The sequence below is a fragment of the Equus caballus genome, chromosome 2 (assembly GCF_041296265.1).
Source record: "Equus caballus isolate H_3958 breed thoroughbred chromosome 2, TB-T2T, whole genome shotgun sequence".
NCBI classification, from domain to species: Eukaryota; Metazoa; Chordata; class Mammalia; order Perissodactyla; family Equidae; genus Equus; species Equus caballus.
Genome location: NC_091685.1, coordinates 2,881,959 through 2,904,731, shown reverse-complemented (window position 1 = coordinate 2,904,731; position 22,773 = coordinate 2,881,959). Strand labels below are relative to the sequence as shown.

The 22,773-nt window shown below is 47.8% G+C and overlaps 1 protein-coding gene across 1 annotated transcript in view; it reads left to right on the top strand.

The window, feature by feature from the left end:
* C8A (complement C8 alpha chain) overlaps nucleotides 1-16,064 on the top strand; it is a 67,036-nt gene extending 50,972 nt beyond the window's left edge. Inside the window, exons 8-11 of the mRNA XM_014737497.3 lie at nucleotides 5,897-6,028; nucleotides 7,193-7,350; nucleotides 11,424-11,646; nucleotides 15,384-16,064. Coding sequence (XP_014592983.3) covers nucleotides 5,897-6,028; nucleotides 7,193-7,350; nucleotides 11,424-11,646; nucleotides 15,384-15,535 — 665 coding nt within the window. The 3' untranslated portion in view covers nucleotides 15,536-16,064. The remainder of the gene's footprint in view (nucleotides 1-5,896; nucleotides 6,029-7,192; nucleotides 7,351-11,423; nucleotides 11,647-15,383) is intronic.
* Nucleotides 16,065-22,773: the final 6,709 nt, after the last annotated feature.

Sequence of the window (22,773 nt, the reverse complement as noted above, 5' to 3'; positions counted from 1 at the left end):
AAAAATTACAAGATTTGTTGAACACTTAATTGTGCCAGACTTATATTTGAAACTATTATCATCCCTGTTTTACAAATGGAGAAAATAAGGCGCAAAGGTTCAGTAAGTTACCGAAAACCATACTGCTTCTGAATGGGGGAACTCTGACTCCAGAGTTCACACTTTTAACCACCATAATTACTGCCTTTCCCAACCCCAGTGAGCTTGTAACACAGGTAAATCCTCCTGGCCCCATAAGATCATTGTGAGCCTCCAATGAGATGATGCAGATGAGAGTGCCTTATAAAGTATCAACTCTTAATCAAGCATGAGATATTACAAAGATGTGATTTGTATCATCAATTGAAAGATGACCTGTGACTCCAAAAACATTTTAGAGATGTTGTCTAGATAGATTGGAATCAGCCCATCCCTGAGCACTCCTGGGGGCCTTGTCACATGCCAGGCTCTGTGCTGAGCACTGCAAACCCAAGAGATGACTTTGTAAGTTTGCAATATAATTGGAAGAACAGACCAAGAAATTGACAATTACTAGGATATGCTAAATACTATGCTGGAGGGAAGCAAGGGGACACCTGGGGGACACACAGATGCCATGGGGACTCAGACATAGGGCATTTGGGAGTGAGGGAAGGCTGAGTGGGAAGAGCTGAGTGGGAGAAACCCAATGAAAGAGGTAAGGGGACTTTCTATTCAGAGGGAACAGCACATGCAAAGCCACAGAGGTACTGATACTATTGTTCTCAGTATCTTGGGAAGAAGCATGAGTTTTAGTGGATAAACAGAAGCACAGAGCGGGCAGGTAAGTCAGCTAACACTTCCCAGATCATACAGCCACTCACTACGCGATCATCTTTTCCAATGTTATGGCACGAGATAGACCATAGGATTCTTCCTTTCCATCTGAGGCTGTCTTTGGGAGCAACCAATACAGCAGAGGAACACAGCAGATAGATCCCAGCAACTGAATGGTGTTTGTTTGCTGCAAAGAGATAAATAATGCATTACACCTGCTGTTTTCTACCTGATGCTTTTAATCTGGGCATGACAGAAGCTTGCTGCATTCTGGCTCCTCAGAAGTCAGGCTGCCTGGTTCTGTCTCCAGGCCACATTGATGCAGCATCTCCAGGGAGGCGTGAGGGCAACTCTCACACCTGCACCCCAGCCGACACCAGGTGGGAAACAAGCAGGAGACATGGTGGCCAGAGACATGTCCTCTGGGCTCCTGGCCTACCAGGCGGGCACACCAACAGTTCCTTTTGGACTAGACTAGAGTGGGAAGGGACCCAGGGGGATCTCCCAGAACTTTCTTGACTGATTCACATGCCCCCCTTTCCCACTCTTGAGTGTAGGTCATGTTGGTCTTCCTGAGAAGAATCTTGCTGCTGGGGACACAAGGCCACTGCATGGTCTCCCTCTGCTCTCAATGTCCTCCTTGCCTTGTCTGGCAAATCCCTACCATCCTTTCAGACTTGTCTCTGGTATCCTTCCTCTGACCCCCAAGGAAGACTTGCTGGCCCTGCTGCCTTCTTTCAAGTCCTCATTACACTGTACGATAATGGTCTCCTGTCCATTTCTCCACACTCGACCGTGCACCCACGAGAGCGAACACTCCTTGGTCCTGTGCTGCCCAGGTGCCTGGCACACAGTAGGAAATCAGTAAGCGCTTGTCAAGGTTGTCTCAAAAGCTCTTCAGGTGTTTTGGCATGCTCTTCAAATTTCAGAATCTTGGCTTTGGAGGAGACATTAGAAGACCATTGGTCACCTCTTCAAACCCTACTTCTGTGCCCCTCAAAGGTGAACAGCCAGCCTCTGCTTGCCGTCCTCCAGGTATGGGGAGCTCACTGCTATGAAACACCTCATCTCCTGGACCTCTGACCAACATGATAGTTTCCCTTATGTGGGGCCTAAAACTGTCTTCCAGCAGCTTCTGCCCTTTTGGTCCCTGTTCTTGCCCTTGTAACCACACAGGCCTTATTTTTCTTGCTCAAGACAACCGTCTGGAGACGTGAATCTAGTTCTATTGATCTCTCTCAAAGAGAGACCTTTCCTCTCTCTTTTTTTTTTTTTTTCAGATTTTTATCTTTTCCTTTTTCTCCCCAAAGCCCCCCAGTACATAGTTGTATATTCTTCCTTGTGGGTTCTTCTAGTTGTGGCATGTGTGACGCTGCCTCAGCGTGGTCTGATGAGCAGTGCCATGTCCGCGCCCAGGATTCGAACCAACGAAACACTGGGCCGCCTGCAGCGGAGCGCGCGAACTTAACCACTCTGCCACGGGGCCAGCCCCCCTTTCCTCTCTTTTTCAGGTGAACATCCCCCATCCCTCAAACTTTCCCCAAAGGTTATGGCTTTGAATTTCTTAATTCTCATGCTTATTTCTCTCCAATCATACCCTATTTTCTTTCTTTCTTTCTTTTAGTTTATTTTATTATGGTACAAACACTGAACAGGAGATATCCTATTTTAACAAATTTTTAAGGAGACTGTATTGTATCCTTAACTACAGGGACAATGTTGTTCAGCAGATCTCTAAAACTCACTCGTCTTGCATAACTGAGACTTTATGCCCGTTGATTGGCAACTCCTCATTTCCCCCTCCCCCAACCCCTAGCAGTCACGATTCTACTCTCTGATTCTGTGAGTTTGACGATTTAGATACCTCATATCCATGGAATCATGCAGTATTTGTCCCTCTGTGACTGGCTTATTTCACTCAGCCTACCTTCCTCAAGGCTCATCCATGTTGTTGCGTACGGCAGGGTTTCCTTCTTTTTTAAGGCTGAATAGTGTCCAATGAATGTCCTATTTTCTTATTCCTTTCAGAAGTGTGGCCAAGTGCTACACAACTGCTCCAGTCGTTTTTCTGCTCCTCTGCCCGGCTCTGCTCTTTGCTTCCATCTCCTTGGTTCTGCGTCTTGGCTTCCAAAACCAGTTTCAAGACCTAGATTTGGCACCAGGTTTGACCTCCTCCACCCCAACCTCAGCTCGCTGGTCTTGGTGTCTCACGGGTACTCTGTAGGCAGCCCTGATTTGGCATTCCCCCAGAGCTCCTGACAAGAGACTCCTCTTCTAGTCCTGGTGTATTGAAACAAGCCACTCTTGAGATGCAAATTAGTGTTCGTTTAATATATCTTACCAAACCTGCTGGCTTCTCGAGGACAGGACCTTACTTACTCAGATTTGCATCCCATTCATATTAGTTTATTCTCACAGTGTCTACATTGCCCAACACACGATGTGCTGGGGATGGTACATTGTAGTGCCTACTAAATTATCCTCTCTGACAGAAGAATTGTTGAGTCTGATGCAAAAACTGGAAGTAGTGAAAACACTACAGGCTTCTAAGCAAGACAAACTTGAGTTTGATTCTCAGCTCCACCGTTGTTTTTAGCTGTATGGCCTTAGGCAAGATAATGAACCTTTATGAACTTTGGGCATCTCAACTGAAAATGAGAAGTGTGGCCTAGGTGTCTATGGGCACTTTTAGCCCTCCGGTTCTGGTACCCTATTTTGGGGTCCTCAGAAGGCAATTCTTTACAGTCAAGTCATGCTACTCAAATCAAGCTGGAATTCTCTTCTCCCAGGACCACGTGGCAGGCTGTCGGCAGCCCCTTCATGGGCATAATGACACCGCAGGCACCCTCCAGCCCCAACTAATCAGCCGGTCCTCTGGCTGTAATTCAGCTCTCCACCACTCACCTAAGTAATCACTCCAGCTTCTGCCCGAGAATTCCTTTCACCCACTTTTGTTTATCACCGTTGAAGCATTTTTTAATCAAAACAATTAAATATGCAAAATCGTCCTCAATTAGTAATGCATTAAAAACTAAAAGTGCTTGAACAGAAACGGTGGAAGAAGCCCTTTGCTCAGTGCTGAGAGCTGGCGCTCAGAGCATCGCTTCTCCCAGGCTCGTTCCGCTTGGGAGGGGTTCCGAACCTGGCGCGCGTGGTCACCGAGGCTGCGGCTGAAAGGGGCCTTGGAGACGAGCAAGTCCAACCCCTTCTCTCCATAAGTGGGAAACCGAAGCCCAAGACGATCACGGGCCCTTTCTAAGCTCCTATAGGGTGGCAGTGGCTGGAATTTGTTCTGTTTTACTATTTTAAAAATAAAATCTGTATATATTTAAGGTATACAACATGATGGTTTGATACACACATACGAAGTGAAGTGATTATTGTAGTCAGGCTGATTAACATCTCTCCTCCTCGCACAGTTACCTTTGGTGCATGTGATGAGAGTGCCTGAAATCCACTCTTCGTACATTTCCAATAGTCAGTACGATATTATTAACTATGGTCCTAAGGCTGGACATTAGATCTCTGTATTTAGTCATCCTACATAACTGCCATTTTCTTCCCTCTGCCCTCTGACCAGCATCTCCCCATTGCCCCCACCCCTGCCCTGGTAGCCACCACTCTACTCTCTGCTTCTATATATTTGACTGTTTTAGAGCCCACATGTAAGTGAGATCATGCAGTTTTTTTTCCTTTTTGAACCTGGCTTATTTCACTCAGCACAATGTTCTCTAGGTTCATCCGTGTTGCAAATGGCATGATCTCTTTATTTTTTAAGGCTGAATAATATTCCGTTATGTTTCTTTATCCATTTATCTGAGTGACTAGGATTTGAATTCAGGATTTCTGACTGCTAAGATTGTTGCCGTCAGAAGCCCTTACCAAAGGACTCATGCATTCATTTATTCACTCATTTTTTTCATTCAACAATCATTTATTCTGAAAATAGTTACTGAACTCCTCCTCCATGGCAGATATTCTCCTGCTGTGCTGACAAGAGTGGTGAATAAGACACAAGTTGATGACCTCATGGAGCCTGCAGTTTAGTGGGGATGCAGGCAGGTCAACTTTGTTGCTCAATACTCCCTTGAAAATACTCAATCTAATTCTTAGCTCATTTGAATTACAGGTCTAAACAATTTTTCCTTTGTGGCTGCGGGAAGATACTGGTAAAAGTTATTGTATAGTTGCAGTTAAAAGTAATGACATTTAAGAAATACAAACTCCAGCTCACAGCCTTTAGCCATAGATAAAGCTGAACTCTTGTTCCAGTCTACTTCACTGGCCTTATCTTGCCAGGCTGACCAAGGGTTGGAAACCCAGCTTTGTTCCTTTACAGGCTGTGGGATCAGGGCAAGATGACTTTACTACTTGGAGAATTATGTTCCCCACCTGCCAGATGCAGGTTCCTCAGTGGGTCCTCAGATGTAGACAAAAGCAGAGACAGGTGATGTGGGACTCAGTTCTCGTGGGGTCAGAAGGTAGACAGACTCCCCATGGAGATCTATCTATCTTCTAACAGGGCTCTGACCTCTCTGGGGTGCAAAGAGGACCTGGGCAAAAGGAATAGTGACAAATGTAATCATTCAGACCCAAACAAAGCACATTGGCAGCTCTGAAGAAAGAGGGAAGTATTCTGGCCCAAAAATGCTTCATGGAGTAAACGATATTTGAGTTGGAGCTTGAGTGGATTTTGGAAGGATGGTAAAAAGGATGAAGGGAAGGGGCAACGTGTGAAAAATTGCCAAGTGAAAATGGTGCCAATAATGGGCCAGGCACCGTGCCAGGCACAGGGGTTTATGGAAATTGATGAGATAGAATCACTGCCTCAAGTGGGCTCCGTGGAGAATGTGCGAAGACGAGGGAACGAGCACTTTTGAGCAACTAGTATATGCAATACATGTCCCTTCTCATTTCAAGAATAATTTGGGTTAAAACTGTACAGAAGAGAACACTGAAATTGGGTTAAAGAACTTGGATTTCAACCCAGATCTCTTCGACTCAAAACCAAAGCTAGCTTTTACGACTGTGAGCTGGTTGTACCACGTTGTCTCTCTTTTAGCAACTCCGCATCTTGTGTTTCCCTGTCTCCCTACTGCAGGTCTTAGCAGCGAAGACATCCAGACCTGCTTTGGAGTCTCCCTGGGCATCACCTACGACGATATAAATGGCACACAGATAGGAGGAGGGCTGTCGGGAGGACGTTGTGAGAAATTTGAGGATGGCAAAACTGGCGAGTATTTAGTAACGGGTCTCCCAAAAAGAGAAGCCAGACTTTCCCTAGGACACACGTTCAGGGCGTGGATACTATTTTTTTCCCCTTAGTTGATTCCATTTCAGTCAATGGTCACACTCTGCAGCTGCTAAATACCCCAAACCAATCACCTGTATTGGCTCTATTTTGAATTCACCGTGGGCTGAGACCACCTTAGAAATACTTTCTGTGGTGCAGCCTCCTGGATTTCAAGCACCAGATAAAGGTCTAAGTAAGAACTAGGATGAAAGGAATATGCAGACAGAACCTGGAAAATCAACTGTTAGGATGAACGACCATCGTGTTACAGTCCAGAGGGAGGAAACAAGTCTGCTGAGAGTGAACAATATGGCTACCAAATTCATGCTCAAAGAATAAGTATTAGAGAAAGACTGTACAAGAATATTTTGTGGCATTTCCCGAACAAGTCAATATGAGCGTTCATGTATTCATTCATTCACTCATCAAATGAGTATAGGATAATTTTTTTCAGGTGGGAGACACAGAGGATGCAGGGATGATGAAACAGTTTATAGTGTAATAGATGAAGTAGCTATGAAACAGGTTCAAGTTACTCCCATTGCATTAGGCTACTCATGCCTTGGGGCCTTAAGTCAAATTGCTTCTTCTCTCTGATGCCCTTCCCTCCTCTCTCCAGTTACCTGCAAAGATTCATTCACTTTCATAGACAACTAACCTTTCTTCCTGACCACTCCCCCCATCCCTGCTATAGACCTAGTCACGTCTTTCTCTGCACTCCTACTGAGCCCCATAGAGACATCTGTCATAGCACATATAATACTTAATTGAATCTATTTGTCATATAGCAGGCACTGAGTAAACATTTGACATATAAATGAATAAATGAATGAATGAATGATCATCCATTTTCCCATCCTCTCCCTTCTCCATGTTGGGGTAGGCTGTCTTCCCAGTGTTTGCTCTAATCCAGGGGTTGAGTTCATATCTAAGTCTGGGTCCTTCTCTTCTGCCTTGTCTGCTAGTTAACCGAGCAAGATAGAAGAAAGCGGGACAGTTCTAGAAGAGCACATAAACTTGTCCTAAATCTTATTAGTGGAGCTTGCCAACCAGTCCTCTGGCTTTTTGGGAAATGAGCTAATGCAGTTATCCTCTTGATGGCAGAAAGCAGCAGGAAGACCATGGCTGTGGAAGACATCATTTCTCGAGTGCGAGGTGGCAGTTCTGGCTGGGGTGGTGGCTTGACACAAAGTGAGAGCATCATTACATACCGTTCCTGGGGGAGGTCGCTAAAGTATAATCCTGTTGTTATTGATTTTGAGGTAAGTCTTTTCGCAGTTGAAGAAACTCTACGTCCACAGGGAATGAAAGTGAAGCCAACCAGATCATTTCATATTTCTTATTATAAGCCCATCAAAGAACAAGATTAAATGGAATGGCCACTGAACTGGTGGCCTTCCCCACGCCTGGCTATAGGGAGCACGGAACTTTAGACCCGGCCACGGGAGAGCTGGGATCAGAAACTTAATATCTGGTCAGTACCCAGTTTTACACTAGTAGTCCTGGAATTTCTTCAGGGTTAGGCCACATTGAAAAAATAATAATTTGCATTTATACACAAAAGACTTTAAAACTCCTATTTGCTGAATTGAGAGTTGGGCCAACTTTTTCTGTGAGAGACCAGATAGTACATATTTTAGGCTTTGTGGGTCTGGAACAGTCTCTGTCGCACCAGTTCTTTTGTTTTTTTTACAGCCCTCTAAAAATGTAAAAACCGTTCTTAGCTCAAGGCCATACAACAAGCAGCTGTGGCTTGTGTGTGCGCCCAAGCAGTAGTTGCCCGCTCTGCTCTAAATGATCTCCTCTCATCACGTCAACCTCTGGCCCGGACATAATTATCCCCATTGAAAAGATTAGGAAACTGAGGCTCCAAGCAATCACATGAATGGGGTAAGGTCACAGAGCTCATAGGCAGCTGGATCTAGATCTCAGAACTTTGGACTTCATGTCCAGTTCTCACCTCCCCCTGTCCTAGCACTTTCCTGAAAGCCATGGTTTCCAACCAGTAGGCGTGATTTTGCTCCCCGGGGCACATTTGGCAATATCTGGAGATGTTTGTGGTTATCACAACTGGGAGGGTGCCACTGGCATCCAGCAGGTAGAGGGCAGGGATGATACTAAACATCCTACAGTGCACAGGACAGCCCCATAACAAAGACATAAATATCAGGCCAAATGTCAATAGTGCCAAAGTTGAGAAACACTGCCTTAATTAATTCCCTGACCTCACAAAGGGAGTAAAATTGTCTTCAAACTGCGAAGGAAGTGTATCATCCCGCCAGCTGTCAGCTACTTCTATTCATATGCAAGCTCAGTCCATTTTAAAGAAAAGAGTTGTATTTGGGGCTTTTAAATAAAATGTTATTGTTTTCTTCTCATTTCTCCCTACCCTTGCCCATTTTTCTACATATATTTAAAATCCCAGGTATGGATACATTCCTCCTCTTAAAACATGTACCAACAGTTCAACATAAAAGTCTATTATAAACTCTGCTCTCTATGAAGAAAGAGGTCAGATGGATTAACCCTGAATTCATTTCTTCTCCAATAACTAAGGGACCATTTTCACGCACCTGTAATTCATAGAGGGTCTGAAAATTGCTATCATCGAGCTACTGGTGATTTGGGCAAAAACTGTAAAATTGATATCAGGAGTAATATATAAACTTTCATGGGCAAGAGGTGAAAAAAATTTTGTGTCTGAGCAACACTTCCAAGGGAAAGGCTGACATTCAAGGTTTGGAGAAGACCAAATACTTTCTTTGGGGAAAGAGAGCCTGGGTTTGGGGCGAGAAAGATATAGTTTGGCTCATGGCTCAGCCACCTTTTCAGTGTGTGACCTTGGACAAGTTACTTCATTTGCTGAGCCCCAGTTTCCTGCTCTATAACATGGGGATAATAAAATGTTATGTCACATGGTTAGGGAGAGAGAACTGGGTATTTAGTAAATGTTAGTCAAAATAGGTTCATGGAGGTTAAGTAAGCTGGCCAAATCTCATAGCTGGTAAATGGCAGCGTCCAACTTGAGCCATCCCGACTGGCTCTAACCCCCACAGTCTCTTCACAACCCCTGTTGCCCACTGAGAAGTTTGGATTCGATGCATTAAGCTGCTGACAGGTTACAGGGCAGGAAAGCGACATAGCTAGAGCTGTGCTTTAAAAAGAGAATGCCACAGAGGTAGGAAGGATGAATGGGAGAGAGACTACTGACAAGGAGGCCAGTTTGGTCATTATTTGGAAACTGATGCACACAGTAGAAACAGTAGAAACAGTGTCTTATTCAGTTGCATATCCCCAGAGCTAAGCAGTGCTTATTTATGGCAGGTACTTAGAATGAGTGAATGTAGAAACCGGGTCACATTATGATTCTGTGTTATGTTATATATTATTGTGTGTTGTGCTTTATTGTGTCGCTATATATCATGCCACTTGCCTTCTCTGAATCTGTCTTCTCATCTGTAAAATGGGAAGAAGACCATTGCCAACATCTTTCAAGCTCTAACATTCGAAGATTCTTTTTCTGCACCCCCTTCCCTCCTTTAAGACCCCGCCAGCCCCTCCCCAGGAGGGCCTCCTTTACTTTGCCTGAGGGTTCCAGGAGGGAGCCATGAGAGATGGAGCACTGAGTTCTGAGCCCTACTCAAAGGTCAAAGGGGAGTTGCCTAATGGTCCTGCCTTCTCTGGACCTGAGTCAACTTTAACTAGGGCCACAGGGCAGCCCATTCTGCACTGATTTCCTGACAAAGGGCCAGATTCCCTGAACTTCCAGTAAGGGGCCTTCTCCCCTTGGCTAGGGGCCCAGCCAGTCCCTATGTGACCAGCCCGGTAACCTCAGCAGCAGCCCCTGACCACAGGCCAAGGTCTGTGTGCCACAGGTCTTTGGGTGTACATTTCCAGGAACCCATTCAAGTGCCCTCCAGGGACCCTTGACTCCGGGGAAGTGAGGTGGCTCCATGTGGCTCAGTCCTCTCTGAATTGCACTATGACCTTGGCAAGTCACACCCCTCTCAGGGCCTTGGGTCACTCTCCTGTAAAATGAGAGATTTGGAAAAGAGCTTTCACTTTAGGGTTGCATGTTAAAATATATGGCATTGTAAGCATGCTGAAGATAACCACACGTACATGCAATTTGAAAAATAGCGGCTTTATTTTTTACTATGATCACATCTATCTAATGAAAATGGTGCTTTATTTTATATTGTTCTTCCCTTTTGCAACAGTATCTCACATTCATTACTTCTTTAGATCCTCATCAGAATTCTTGGAAGCAGGTCGTTATTCCCCTTTTATAGATAATGTGGCTCAGGTTTAGAGAGGGCCAGTGAAGAGTTCGGGGCCATGTGGCAGAAGGGGAGCAGCATTTATGTAGCTTTTGCTGTGTGACAGGCTTTCCCATCTGTCGACTTTCTTCTTCACGATGGACCTGGAGGGTAGCACTGTGATCCTCGCTATACAGACGAGGCAGGCAGGCTCTGTGTGTGCCCTGACACATCACACAGCTGGAGTGGTGGAGCTGGCGTTTGAAGCCAGATTTTCTGGCTCCAGATTCAATGCTCTCTACTACGCCTACTACTTCCCAACAGGGGGTCGATTTGCCCCAGAGGACATTGGACAACGTCAGGAGACAGTTTTGGTTTTCGTGGCTGGAAGGTGCTACCAGCATCTAGTGGGTAGAGCCAGAGATGCGGCTCACATCCCACAGTGCACAGGACAGCCCACCCCAGCCAGCAAAGAATGACCCGGCTGGACATGCAATAGCGCCGAGGTTGGGAAACCCTGGACTATAGTCATTACTGGAATGGGTTGCCTCAAATGTAAATGATCTGCCCCCACCACACACACATAAAACCACCACACTTACACCATTAGGGGAAGTGTTCAACAGTGGCAACACAATTACCTATCAAGAACTTTATTAATTTCTGCATTGAAGGATGACAATCAAAAACATACACACACACAAATACTTTACACTCCTGCTTCCGAAAAGTGCTGGAGGAGGCAGATGAGTTGACGTAGGCGCCTTCTGAGCTCTTGTCTTCCTCTGGGATCGGGGGACCACAGGTTTCAGAGTTAAGCAGGTCCATGTTCAGAGTGGCTGTTGCACTTAATTTCATGATCCTGAGCTAGTCCCTCAGACACTCGGAGCCTCCACTTCTTCACCCAGGCTGGGGAGGTTAGTACCTGCTTCATGGAGTGGCTGCAAGGATTGAATGCAGTGAGATAAAGTTGAATGTCTGTAACAGGCCTTCCAGAAGCTTGACGGCCAGTTCTTGGGCTCTGAGAAGCTGGACAGAGCCCAGGGAGGGGCCCTCTGTTCTTTTTGTGCCTGCAGATGCAGCCCATCCATGAGGTGCTGCGACACACGAACCTGGGGCCCCTGGAGGCCAAACGCCAGAACCTGCACCGGGCCTTGGACCAGTACCTGATGGAGTTCAACGCCTGCCGCTGTGGGCCCTGCTTCAACAATGGGGAGCCCATCCTTCAGGGCACCAGCTGCAGGTGTCAGTGCCCCCTGGGTCGTGAGGGCCTTGCCTGTGAACACATGAAGCTGGAGGGTAAGGCCCCTACATCCTCACTCGGGTTCAAGCCTGGCCCAGCTCAGAGGGCCAGCACAGAAAGGCCTTTGGGGTTCCCAGCCTCCCCTCTCCGTGCCTCTTGCCTGCTACTCTAGGAACACACGCTCTGAGCTTTATGGCTGACCCCCCACATTTAATTGTTCTTATGCTTTCTCCCTGCCATCCACACTCTCTCTCAGATGAGGTCTGTTTTTTACCAAGGTGCATATGGACAGCAGGGTTCATTTCTGGAGGCATGTATAAGTTTCCTAGGGCTGGCCATAACAAGTTTCCACAAGCTGGGGGTCTTAAAGCCACAGACATTTATTGTCTCCAGTTCTGGAAGTTGGAAGTCCAACCTTCAGGTGAGGTAGCCAGGTTGCTTACTGAGAATTTGATAGGAAAAAGATTTAAGTCTGCTTGTTGAGATATTGTGGCTGCTATCTTCTGGGTTCTGAGGGAGACTTCCCTGCCTGTCTCCAAGCTTCTGCTGGTTGTTGACAATGCCTCACATCCCTTGGTTTGTAGATGCATCGCTCCAATCTCTGCCTGTCTTCACATGGTGTTCTCCAGTCTACATCGCTGTCTTCTCTTCTTAGAAGAACACTAGTCATTGGATTAGGACCCACCCTAATCCAACATTACCTCACTTTAATTTGAATTAATCTGCAAAGACCCTATTTCCAAATAAGGTCACATTCACAGGTAATGGAGGTTTGGACTTGAACATATCTTTTGGGGTGACACAATTCAATCCACTACGAGGGTTAAGTCGTTGTCATTACAGTGCAAGGAGTTATGACTAAAAATAAGGCTGGGGCCAGTTAAGCTTAAACATGAAGAGCTGCAGCAGGAACCAACTGGTACCAAGGAGAAGGCTCTCAAATAGGGTTAGACAGCCTTATCCCTTAGAGATGAAGAAGTCTGGAGACCTGCACGTGAATCTCAACTATTTCACTAACTTACTTTGAGACACTGCTTAGTCACTTCTTTTGTCTGGGGCTTATCTTATCTTTCCTATCTAAGTTACCTTTGAGCTCCAAGAATCTCTGGGCATTCTCCAAAACCTAAGCCTCCAATTTTCCATGCATACGAAACTGCTTATTTGGTACACGGAATGAAGGCAAAAACACAGGGGCTACCAAATCAATCTCAATTGGCAACTGCAATGAAGAAAATGCACAGAAAAAAGAAGTCGGGATGGGTGTATATGTCTAAGGCGTTACTCTTGGGCCCATAAAACAAACTGGTAAAGCACAGGGTAGATGGGGTGGGAGCCTGGTTTTAAAATGAGGCGATGGTGGGTTATAGTTTCCTCATTGGGAGATAGTTCTAAGTGGGAGGCAGGATAGCTCAGCTCTGGTGTCAGACAGGCCTTTAAATCCCAATGCTGCCTGTTCTCATCCGGGCATCCCCTGTAAAATGGAGATAACATCAGTACCTTGGTTACAGTTTGTATTGAGGATTAAACCAGCTAACGCATGTGGCAGGTGCTATAATGATAAAAAGAGGAAGAAAGAGCTCCATTGGTAGAGGTTCTGCCCTGGGTTGGTGCTTTGTCTTAACCCCTCCTTTGCTGGCTATACAAATGGTGTCCTAACAAGCAGCCTGGTGTCCTGTAAGAGGCTCTGAGAGAGGTGAGCCAAGATGGCGAGAGAATTCCAGAGTCCTAAAGAAGGAGAATGCAGAGACTAAAAACCAAGCACACCAGTTACCAGGGCCATGCCTGGTTCAGTTTCCTCATGTGAATTTGAAAGAGGTATTGCCTGATGGGTAAATTGTGAGAAACAAAGAAAACCACTTGGCTGACACTGCCCAGCTCCAAGGCCTGGGGATTTCTTGACTTTTCAAGCAGAGTGTGGACTGGGTTTCAGCGCCCATTTGCCCCATTGGCCAGGCAGCTTTCCCAGAGGGACCAAAGGTCAATGAACAGAAAGAATAACCCTTATTCTGTGCCAGGCACTATTGCAACACGTCCTGTGCATGAACTCATTTACCCCCCCGAGAACGCTGTGAGATAAATACAGCTATTGGCCCCAATTTACAGATGAGGAAACTGGGACAGGAGGAAGGCAAGATAACTTGCTTAAAATCCTCCAGCTCGGGAATGTCAGAGCCAGGATTTGGACCCAGGCAGCCGGATGCTGGAACCCAAGCTCTTCACTGTTACATTCTACTGATTTACATTCTGAGTCAGCAAATTTGAGGAATGTGAGAGAGAGTCTAAGACGATTGCATTGACTGTCATTTGGGGGAGTAGGGAGGGAGGGTATGTCCCAGTTCATGGTTATCAGCCTGATGTGACTTAAAGGGACAGACGTGAGCCCTAGTTGGATAAATATAATTAGCACGTCAAGGGCCCTCAGAACCAGTGATTGCCAGCATACGGACAAAGAGAACAGGGAGTATGGACTACCTACATATGCCTCTTCAATGGTCCAATGCTGAGCTCAGTGGCGGCCATGCTGAGTCAGATGTACACATGATGGGCATTGGAGAAGGGGGACATGATGCCAATGATCTGGGGGCGGTGGCAGGACATAGAGGGCTGGGTCCTCCTCACAGCCCCATTCGTCTTGCAAGATTACATTCAGTCCGTTGCAGGCAGTTCATGGTGTTCCATTAACCTTGTTGCAAGCAGGGTACGGGCATCAGGTGGCCTTGGGGCTATCAGACTGAACTTTCAGCCTGATGGATCAATCTGGCAAGGAAATCTAAGGCTTGGGAGTCGGCCACCATGGGGACCATTGATGTACGTCACTAGGGATTTTCCCAGAAAATCTTTGCCTGTGAGGCCTGAGTCACAGAGGTGGGAGAAATAGAGACAGAGAGCCCAGCTGTGGCTGCCCCACCAGGGAGTATAATTACAGAGCCGGAAGGGACGTGAAGATAATCTAAGCCAATGATATTCACACTGGGATCTGAGGAAACTTGGGGTCTTAGGGGCTGCCCCAGGGGAGCAGGCAGAACCTGATAGACACCCCACCTTCAAATAGAACGACTCCACTTTCATCTACTTCCACGTTGGGGACCATGTAAGGTTTCATTTAAGAAAGAAAAACCAGTAATGAAAAAAATAATGATGGAAAAACTCCAGCAGACTAGTCCATCGTTTTCATTTATAGAGATGACAATTCAGGCTGAGAGAGGAGATGGGCTTGCCCGAGGCACAGAACCATTAGGAGGCAGCAGCCCCACGCTAGGGGGATTGGAGGAGCTGCATTTCCAGAGACAGCCCCGAGTCAGGGCATGTGTTCTGATGTCCCATGCAGAGAATCTGTCACCCACCATGGCCCCATCATCAGAGTCTGAGGGGGTTTAATTTGCAAACTCTCCTTCAAAAGCCCAGCCATCCTCTCCGTAGTAGGGGCATCTGGTTGGCCCTTGTCTGTGAATCCCCAGCTGGGCTGTGCTCCCTGCTCTTCCGCCCTCCAGTGGCTCTGTGTCATTCTTCCAGAGGAGTGCACCTCCCTGCCTTACTCTGGCTATCCATCTTCCGTGGAACCCCGGATTCCAATTTCATGAGATGGGCTCCTGGTGGCCTCTTCTCACTCCATCCAGACTTTCAAATTAAGTGTGAGGCGGCGAGCATGGAGGTCTTGGTTGGCTACACCAAGGCATTTCCCGAAGGAGAGGCTGCAGACCACTTTAGGGCAATGTGATGGGCCTCCCTCCTTACCATCTGGGCTGCTTCTTGTGTGCTAACCTCCTCCTCCCCTGGAAAACTGTCTGTGCAGGAGCCAAGGCGAATGGTCGCTGGAGCTGCTGGAGCTCCTGGTCTGCTTGCAGAGGAGGCACCCAGGAAAGGAGGAGAGAGTGCAATAACCCTGCACCCCAGAATGGAGGCGCCTCATGTCCAGGGCGGGAAGTGCAGACCCGGGCTTGCTGAGGGCCTCTGGGCACCAGCTGGGACAGAAGCAGCGAATGTCACCACCGGCACCCACCGCTGGATAAAGATTTCTTTCAGCTGATGGAAAACGCTAACCGACATGGACTTTTTCTCTGTTCTGCCAGTTCTCAGGCCTAAGACCAGGCTGTGCCATCTACAACCAACTGTTCTGTTACCCACAAAACTCAGTCATTCGACTCCTGTGTGTCGAGTGTTAACTAGAGGCTCAGGCCTGCTCACAACACCTTGGATCATTCAAAAAATCAATGAATAAATAAAGGAGAACTCTCGATCCATGTCTTAGGAGAACTTAGAGGATGTTAGAGGTACCAGGCAGGCAGATGCTCTTAAAACCACCAATGGCCAATAAAAGCATGATGAGAATTATCTCAGTTCTTTGATAGCAATATTTGTTCATTCATAGAACCGTTATTAATTGGGAGACGCACTGAACGTTATTAAAAGACATTAATAAGCAGACGCACTGAAATAATTAAAGTTTGACTGAAGTTCCTTCAATTTTCCTTCATTTGGACTCAACATTTTCTTGTATTCCTCCAATTAATCTCTCTTGTTTGCTTAAGTTCTTACCACAGATACCACATTTCTCCCAATGGTTTTCTCAAGGCGCGCTATTCTTCCCTTCACTGTGTGTCTCACGGTAGTGACTATATATTGTGTATATTGTATCTGCCGTGACTGTTTGTGACCTGTCTCCCCATAGCCGGGAATCTTGAAGACGGGGCCCAGCTTCATTTGCTTCAGCTCTGTATTCCCAGAGGCCAGGTTGGGCCTAGAATTGGGAGGGACCCAGCAAGCATCTGTGGACGAAGTGAGAGACTGGACTCGAGTCAGTTCAAAGATGTGGTCCATATTGGTCAGCCTCCCAGAGTGGAGCATGGGTCTGGAGGGGCCACCAGTAGGGACAGGTGCACCTTGCCTGCCCCACCTGTGGGAGAGCCAACCCCACCAGCCTACCTCGGTCTCCCCACAGCACCCCAGTCAGACCTCAGAGAGAGAACGTGTTGTGTTGCACTGACTTTTCTGTTCCCCTCTAAGCTTCTCCCATAGATTGTGAACTCCTAGAAGGCGGAATCTGCATTCCCCGTCAGCACGAGAAACGTCTGTTGACTGACATATATATGGGTGCTCTCTATCCTTCTGAAATCCTCAGTCTTTTTAGGGTAATAATAAGACATATACACATGAGACAATTAGAAGGGGTTTTAAGGACACAGGAAGTTAATTGCTGAGTTAGTACAAAATATGTGGCACACAAAATAAGTGCCAAAGGAGGCCAGGTGGGAGACAGATTGACCTTGCCTTGTGTACATGCATTTTCTACACAGAATAGGGCTTGACCCAGGCCTTGAAGGATTTTTGAACTAGGTAAAGGAGGAGACCCTTAAGACAGAGATCCAGCATGTAACACAGCTTGACGGCGAGAAGGAATACTGGGGGTATGCGTAGCGTATACGCATTGGGAATGGGGCGTGCGGAAGAGGATGAATGTAAATAAGTTCCATAAATTACTCAGCACAATGCCTGTCTCACACAAAATTATTAGCATCGCCCTTATTGTTATTGTTACCAGTATTAATTAAAGCTTATAGTTTAGAAGTTTATTTCTGAACTCTTCGGATCTTCTATCTGGAAGAAGGAAAAAGAAGATTCCTTTATTTCTTCTTGTCCTGTCTTTAATTTACTTTTTACTTTTTAAGTTAATTTACATTAATAATTCACTTCCCTTCATTATTTACTGGAGAGTGGTAGTTACGTGCTAGAAAGTGACAGGAGGCCAGACTGGCCAGGCCAACTGGCCGCCTTGCAGAGGACGTTCAAGCCTGATCTGAAAGCGGTAGTTCTCAGTCTTGGTTGCACATTAGAATCACCTGCAGAGTTTTAAAAACCCTGATGTCCAGAAGCCGCACCCTAGAAGCATTAAATCCAAACCTCCAGAGGTGGGAGCCAGACAGGAGTAGTTTTAAAAGCTCCCCAGGGGGCTGGCCTGGTGGTGCAGTGGTTAAGTTTAGCACACTCCACTTTGGCAGCTCGGGGTTCACAGGTTTGGATCCTGGGCGCAGACCTATACCGTTCATCAAGCCAGGCTGTGGCATCATCCCACATACAAAATAAGCTAAACACATATGTTAGCTCAGGGCCAATCTTCCTCACCAAAAAACAAACAAACAAAAAGCTCCCCAGGTGATTCCAGTGCAGCCAAGGTTGAGAACCTTTGAGAGTCAAGGAGTTATCACATGTTCTTGGGGAATGGGGTGTGTAGCAAAACAAAAGGGCAGCCCCAGGAAGGCTTAGCTGTGCTATTATCTAGTCTTATCAAAGACCTCTTAAGATTTGTTTTAGATTTTATTGCTAAGGAAACTGAGTCTCGGCAAGGCTGAGCCTCATGGGTCACAGAGCTGGCAGGCGGGCCAGGGTTTGAATGCAGTGTGTCAAGCACGTGCTCCCCCACCCTTGCTCTGCGCTGTCTGCCAGTGGAAGGACTCGTAGGGTTGTGCGTGGGGCCCGAGGAAGAGGGAAGAAACCAGAGGCAAGGAGGCTCCTTAGGAGTAAGTGTAGTAATCCAGGGGCAAGGCGAGACGCTGCGATTAGGCACAGGCCTGGGTCGCCTGTGAGCCAGAATCGCCTGCTGAACAAGGTCATCTTCCTGTCGTCTGCGCCCGAGACCCAAGGCCAGGTCTGTCCCAGCCCCCGAGGCTGCGGCCCGGGGTGGGGGTAGAAATGAGACAGCAGCGGCAGCCAGTTTCAGAAGCAGCGCCCTCCCCAGTCAGCGCTGTTCCTTCCAGAACAACTGGCTCTCACTCAGCGCAGGGCAGAAACCTGGTCACACGCCCTCAGTTCCTTCAGGAGACGGATAATCGAAGATTTTAGAGGTAGGGGACGTAAACGCATGGTTTAAAGATACAATCTTGAGGTTGACAAGGTGTCTTTTGAAAAGTAAATTAACAACAGAATGAAAGCAATAAGGAGAGGCTTTTTCCTTTTTTCCTTCCTTGAGATAGAGGAAGATGTAGAGATCAGCACCCAATGACTCTCCTCTGACCCACGTGCCTTTAGGGTGCAGACAACAGACCGAGGGAGAGGGTAGGCTTCAAACACCACACTGCAGAGATGAGCGGTGGCAGAGAGAGGCCAGGGGCACTGCGAGGAAGCGACGTGACGCGCATTGGCAAGCAAAGCGCACTGCTCGCCCATAAAGACAGTTGAGGCTGCTGCCCCTTCTCTTGGGAAATGGGCGAAGTGCTCCGGCGAGCTCTGGCCAGTCCCCGAGACAGATGCTTTAGGTACGAAGTGAATCAGCCGCGGTCCGGCCATGGAAGACCGTGCGGTCTGCTGGCAGAAGCCTGTGAAGGATGCACAGGAAGCCCAGGGCTCTGTGGGAGCTAGCCCGGCTGCGGAGCAGGGAAGACAGCCTGGAGGAGGAGAGCATGGCCCGTGGGGTCCAGGCAATGAGCAGGAGTTATGCAGAGAGTTGAAGGAGGGGCAGCACGATGCAGAGGAAAAAGCATCGCAAAGCCACAGAGCGGGCAAACCACACGGCGGGGTGGGGGTGGTTACTGCTCAGCTCCTTGGGTGTGGGTGCTGGCCCTTCTCAGGCTGGGGACTGGCTTTTGGTTTGGTCACTGGACCTTACCTGGGGGCAGCCGGTGCTTGGTCCTGGGAAAATGTCCACAGAGTGCTGGTCCCAGCCACTTCCCTGCTGGCCTCAGGTGCGCCTGGTGGTTCAACAGCCCACAGCCATTGTCATAAAGCCCAAGTACTTTCAGCTGGATTCACAAGGTTCTCTCTGATCTGATGTCAGGGCACCATTCCATCTTTCTATCTGTTTTCAGACCCTGTGAGCTCATTGTACTAAAAATCCCCCTTCGTGAAGGAAAGGCCCTCAAATCAAGTTAAAAATTCTGCATTCGTGGCCTTGGGCGGGGGGGGGGGGGGGGTTCCTCCCTCCCCTGGGAGAGAGAAAGGAAAACATGTTTCTCTTCTTTATTAACAGCTTAAAATGTGAGAGAAATCCCCCATCCTAACCTGGTTTTAACGAATGGCCTCCGTTGTCCGGGGTCGTCATACGTATCTGACGAATCTATTTATCCATCCTCTTTCCTTAGAGGGAGCAGCTAAGAAGTTTTATCTAGTATTTGCTTCCCTCCCCATTCCCATTTTCCTGACCAAGCATGTGGAGTCAGCAGTTGATGGATGGATGGTGTTTGGGATAAAAGGGGCTAGAATCAGATAGTTTTCAGGATATGAACAAACTGGCTTATTAACAAGGAGCCCTGTCTGGCAGGAGGTGGTGGGGAAGGAGGAGTGGACACCAGACAATGGCCAGTGATGGATGAAGGAACACCCGGGGTTGCAAGGTGTAGACGCGAGATAACTGGTGGAAGCAGGCGCTGATAATGGGAGCGCCAGGGGTGAATGTCAGACCAGCCACTTGACTCCCTTTGACAATCCTCCAAGAGTTCCCCACTGCAAAAGCAACCCCTATTTCCTCTCCTTTTCCTTTCTGTAAAATGCAATGTGCATGCTCAGAAGGAGGCAGATGCTGGCAGGGGTGGTTTGTCCAGCACACAAAAATGGAAAGACGGTGGAGCATCTGCCATGGGCCAGGCACTTTGGGGTGACAGCCATCCCTTTGCATATGTCATATCATTCACTCCTTGGGAGTATTGGCCCCATATTCTGATGGGGACACTGAGGCACAGGGAACGTAAGCGACTTACTCGAGGTCGCTCAGCTAGGAAGTGGTGGCCTTGGGCCTTCTGCCTCTGTCTGTCCGCCCCAAAGCCCTGTGAAAGGCTGTGGTTACCCCCAGCAGGGATTCTGGCGAAGGGGCCTCTCCCTGCCTCTGCCACGCAGGCGCAGACGGCCGCCATATGGTGAAGCTGGATCTGTTTCTGCTGCGGCTGCGGTGGGAAGATGGGAGCGCGGAAGCAGCCACCCTCGGACTGAGGCCATTCTGCTGCTCTCGAGCTGTGTGGTCTTGGGCAGATGGCTCAGCGTCTCCGAGGCTCCGTCCATCACCTGTCAAGGGAAGATAATAAATCCTTCCTCTTGCAGGCATTGAGAGGATTAAGCTGGATTAGGCTCGTGAAAGTTCTTTGTAACTGGTAATGCCCTCTGCAAATATTAGTTATTATGCTGTTACATTTTCCCTTAATAACCCAGAGCTTGGCATATAAAAGCGCTCCATGTCCTTTAGTGAGACATTGCCTAGGAGCTAAGCTATTTTGTGTCTTTTTTGTTCTCATGTGTTGTAGTGGGTTTTGCACTGAAGTGTCCTTAAAGCAGTTTTAAATGACTTAAAAATCAACAAACCATAGTTCTTGTTGTTTTGAGAATCCCCAGAAACAATGATGCCAACGATATAGCTACCAGGGAGTGTGGACTTTGTCTCAGGCCCTCTCCTGAGTACAGTAGTTCCTACGATGGTCACAACGGCAGAGGCTGCTAGTGCCCCCATCCCCATCTTAGACGAGGAAACGGGGGTACAGGTGGGTCTGTAACCTGCGTGAAGCCACAAGGCTAGTCGCAGAGCCAGGCAGTGTCCGCAGTGCAGGCAGTCTGGCACGGAGCACGCGCTGCTCTCTTCAGCTGTGTTTCCAGTCCCGCCTGAGACATTGTGCCGTGAGCCCCAGGATCTCCAAAAACCCACCCCCAAGTCCTGAATACCCCAGTGTTGGAATCTGGCCTGACACTGAAGAAAGACAACTCAAAGAGCAAACACCATAGATAAACATCTGATTTCATGACAACAGTCAATAAACGGGTCTCCCGGGGACTGAGTGAACTACTCCAGTGTGTGGCTGTGGGGTGTCCAGTGGGCATTCCAGGTTTGAAACAAATCTGCAGAGGAGAGAACGAGGTGGAGGCAGAATGTGGGACGACCACCTTTTTTAAGTTGCCCTTCATTCGTGTCTTAATCTGCCGCACACTAGCAGGCCTTTTAACGCTCTGGGGCTTCTTCATCAACCTGTGACGTGCTTCTCAGGTCTACCCCGGCCAGTGCCTGCAGAGTTTCTCTGCCTTCCTCTGTAAAGTTTCCCTGAAGATTTCTGGCGGTTCCCAGGGTGTCACCAACACCCCTAAAGTACCATCACCTGACACCAGCTGTCTTTCCACCTCTTTCGTTTCACTTTCTTTTGCAAAGTTGCCCACGGAGCTGGCGGAAGCTGCGTCCCTTGGCACTGCAGTGTGGGCTGCCCCCGTCTCAGGGGTTGCTGTGTCCCAAATTTCTCGAGGCCGCCATCATGTGCCGCCAATTCATGAACATTTCTCACCAGCCTGGGAGGGGCCTGCCCTTGGCCAGGCTCACATCCCTATTCGTTAGCTCATTCACTCTTGCAACACATATTTGCTGTTGCCTGCTTGTGCCACGCTCTGGGGTGGGTCCTCGGGCTATAAGAGCACAGCAGACTGACACCCGCCCTGCCTTCACGGACACCATATTGAGGAAGAATAGGAGATGGTAAACAGGTAAATGGAAATACAATATCTGCAAAGCCTGGAAACCCTGGTGGGTAGACACACTGTCACTAAGGACATCTTCAAACTGTGAAACAAACTATTTCTCTATCAAGATGCTAACCATAAAGATCCCTGGGGAGAACTGGCCGATGTCCCAAATGCTTTCTGCTCCAGGCCCACTCTCTGCCTGGGGCTTTTTTCATAAGTGTCTGGGAGCAGGCCAGGTCCTCTTCTTTAAAACAGAGATGGCATTTTCCTCTGGATTCTCTGCCAGCAGGTGCTCTGTCTTCCACCCTCCCTCTGCACCCACCTCGATTTCCAGCGTCAGCCCATTCATTTTAAGGATCAGCTTTCTCTTTGAAGCTTTCTCTACGTGTCACCTGGTGATTGTATTAATATCTACCCCATCAAATGCAGAGAAAGATTAAATGAGATAATGTAGGTTAAAAGACTTCATAAACTGAAGAGCATTCTATAATTGGCAGCTATTATTACTATCACTATTGTTAAAATAATTATAATAATTATAATTTCCACAGAAGTTATGTTATTAGCCCAAGGTCACACAGGGAGGCAGCAAAGACACAGGGCCCCCCACCTCCCCCAGCCCGGACATCAAGTGCACGGCGGAGCTCACAGCATTTCAGAGAGTCTTGCTTCTTGCTGTTGGATGCAAAACTCTTCCACATCCAGGTATCTTGTGCTGGGTTCAAGCTTCCAGGACCGCTCCCCGTCTACACGGCGCGGCCTGG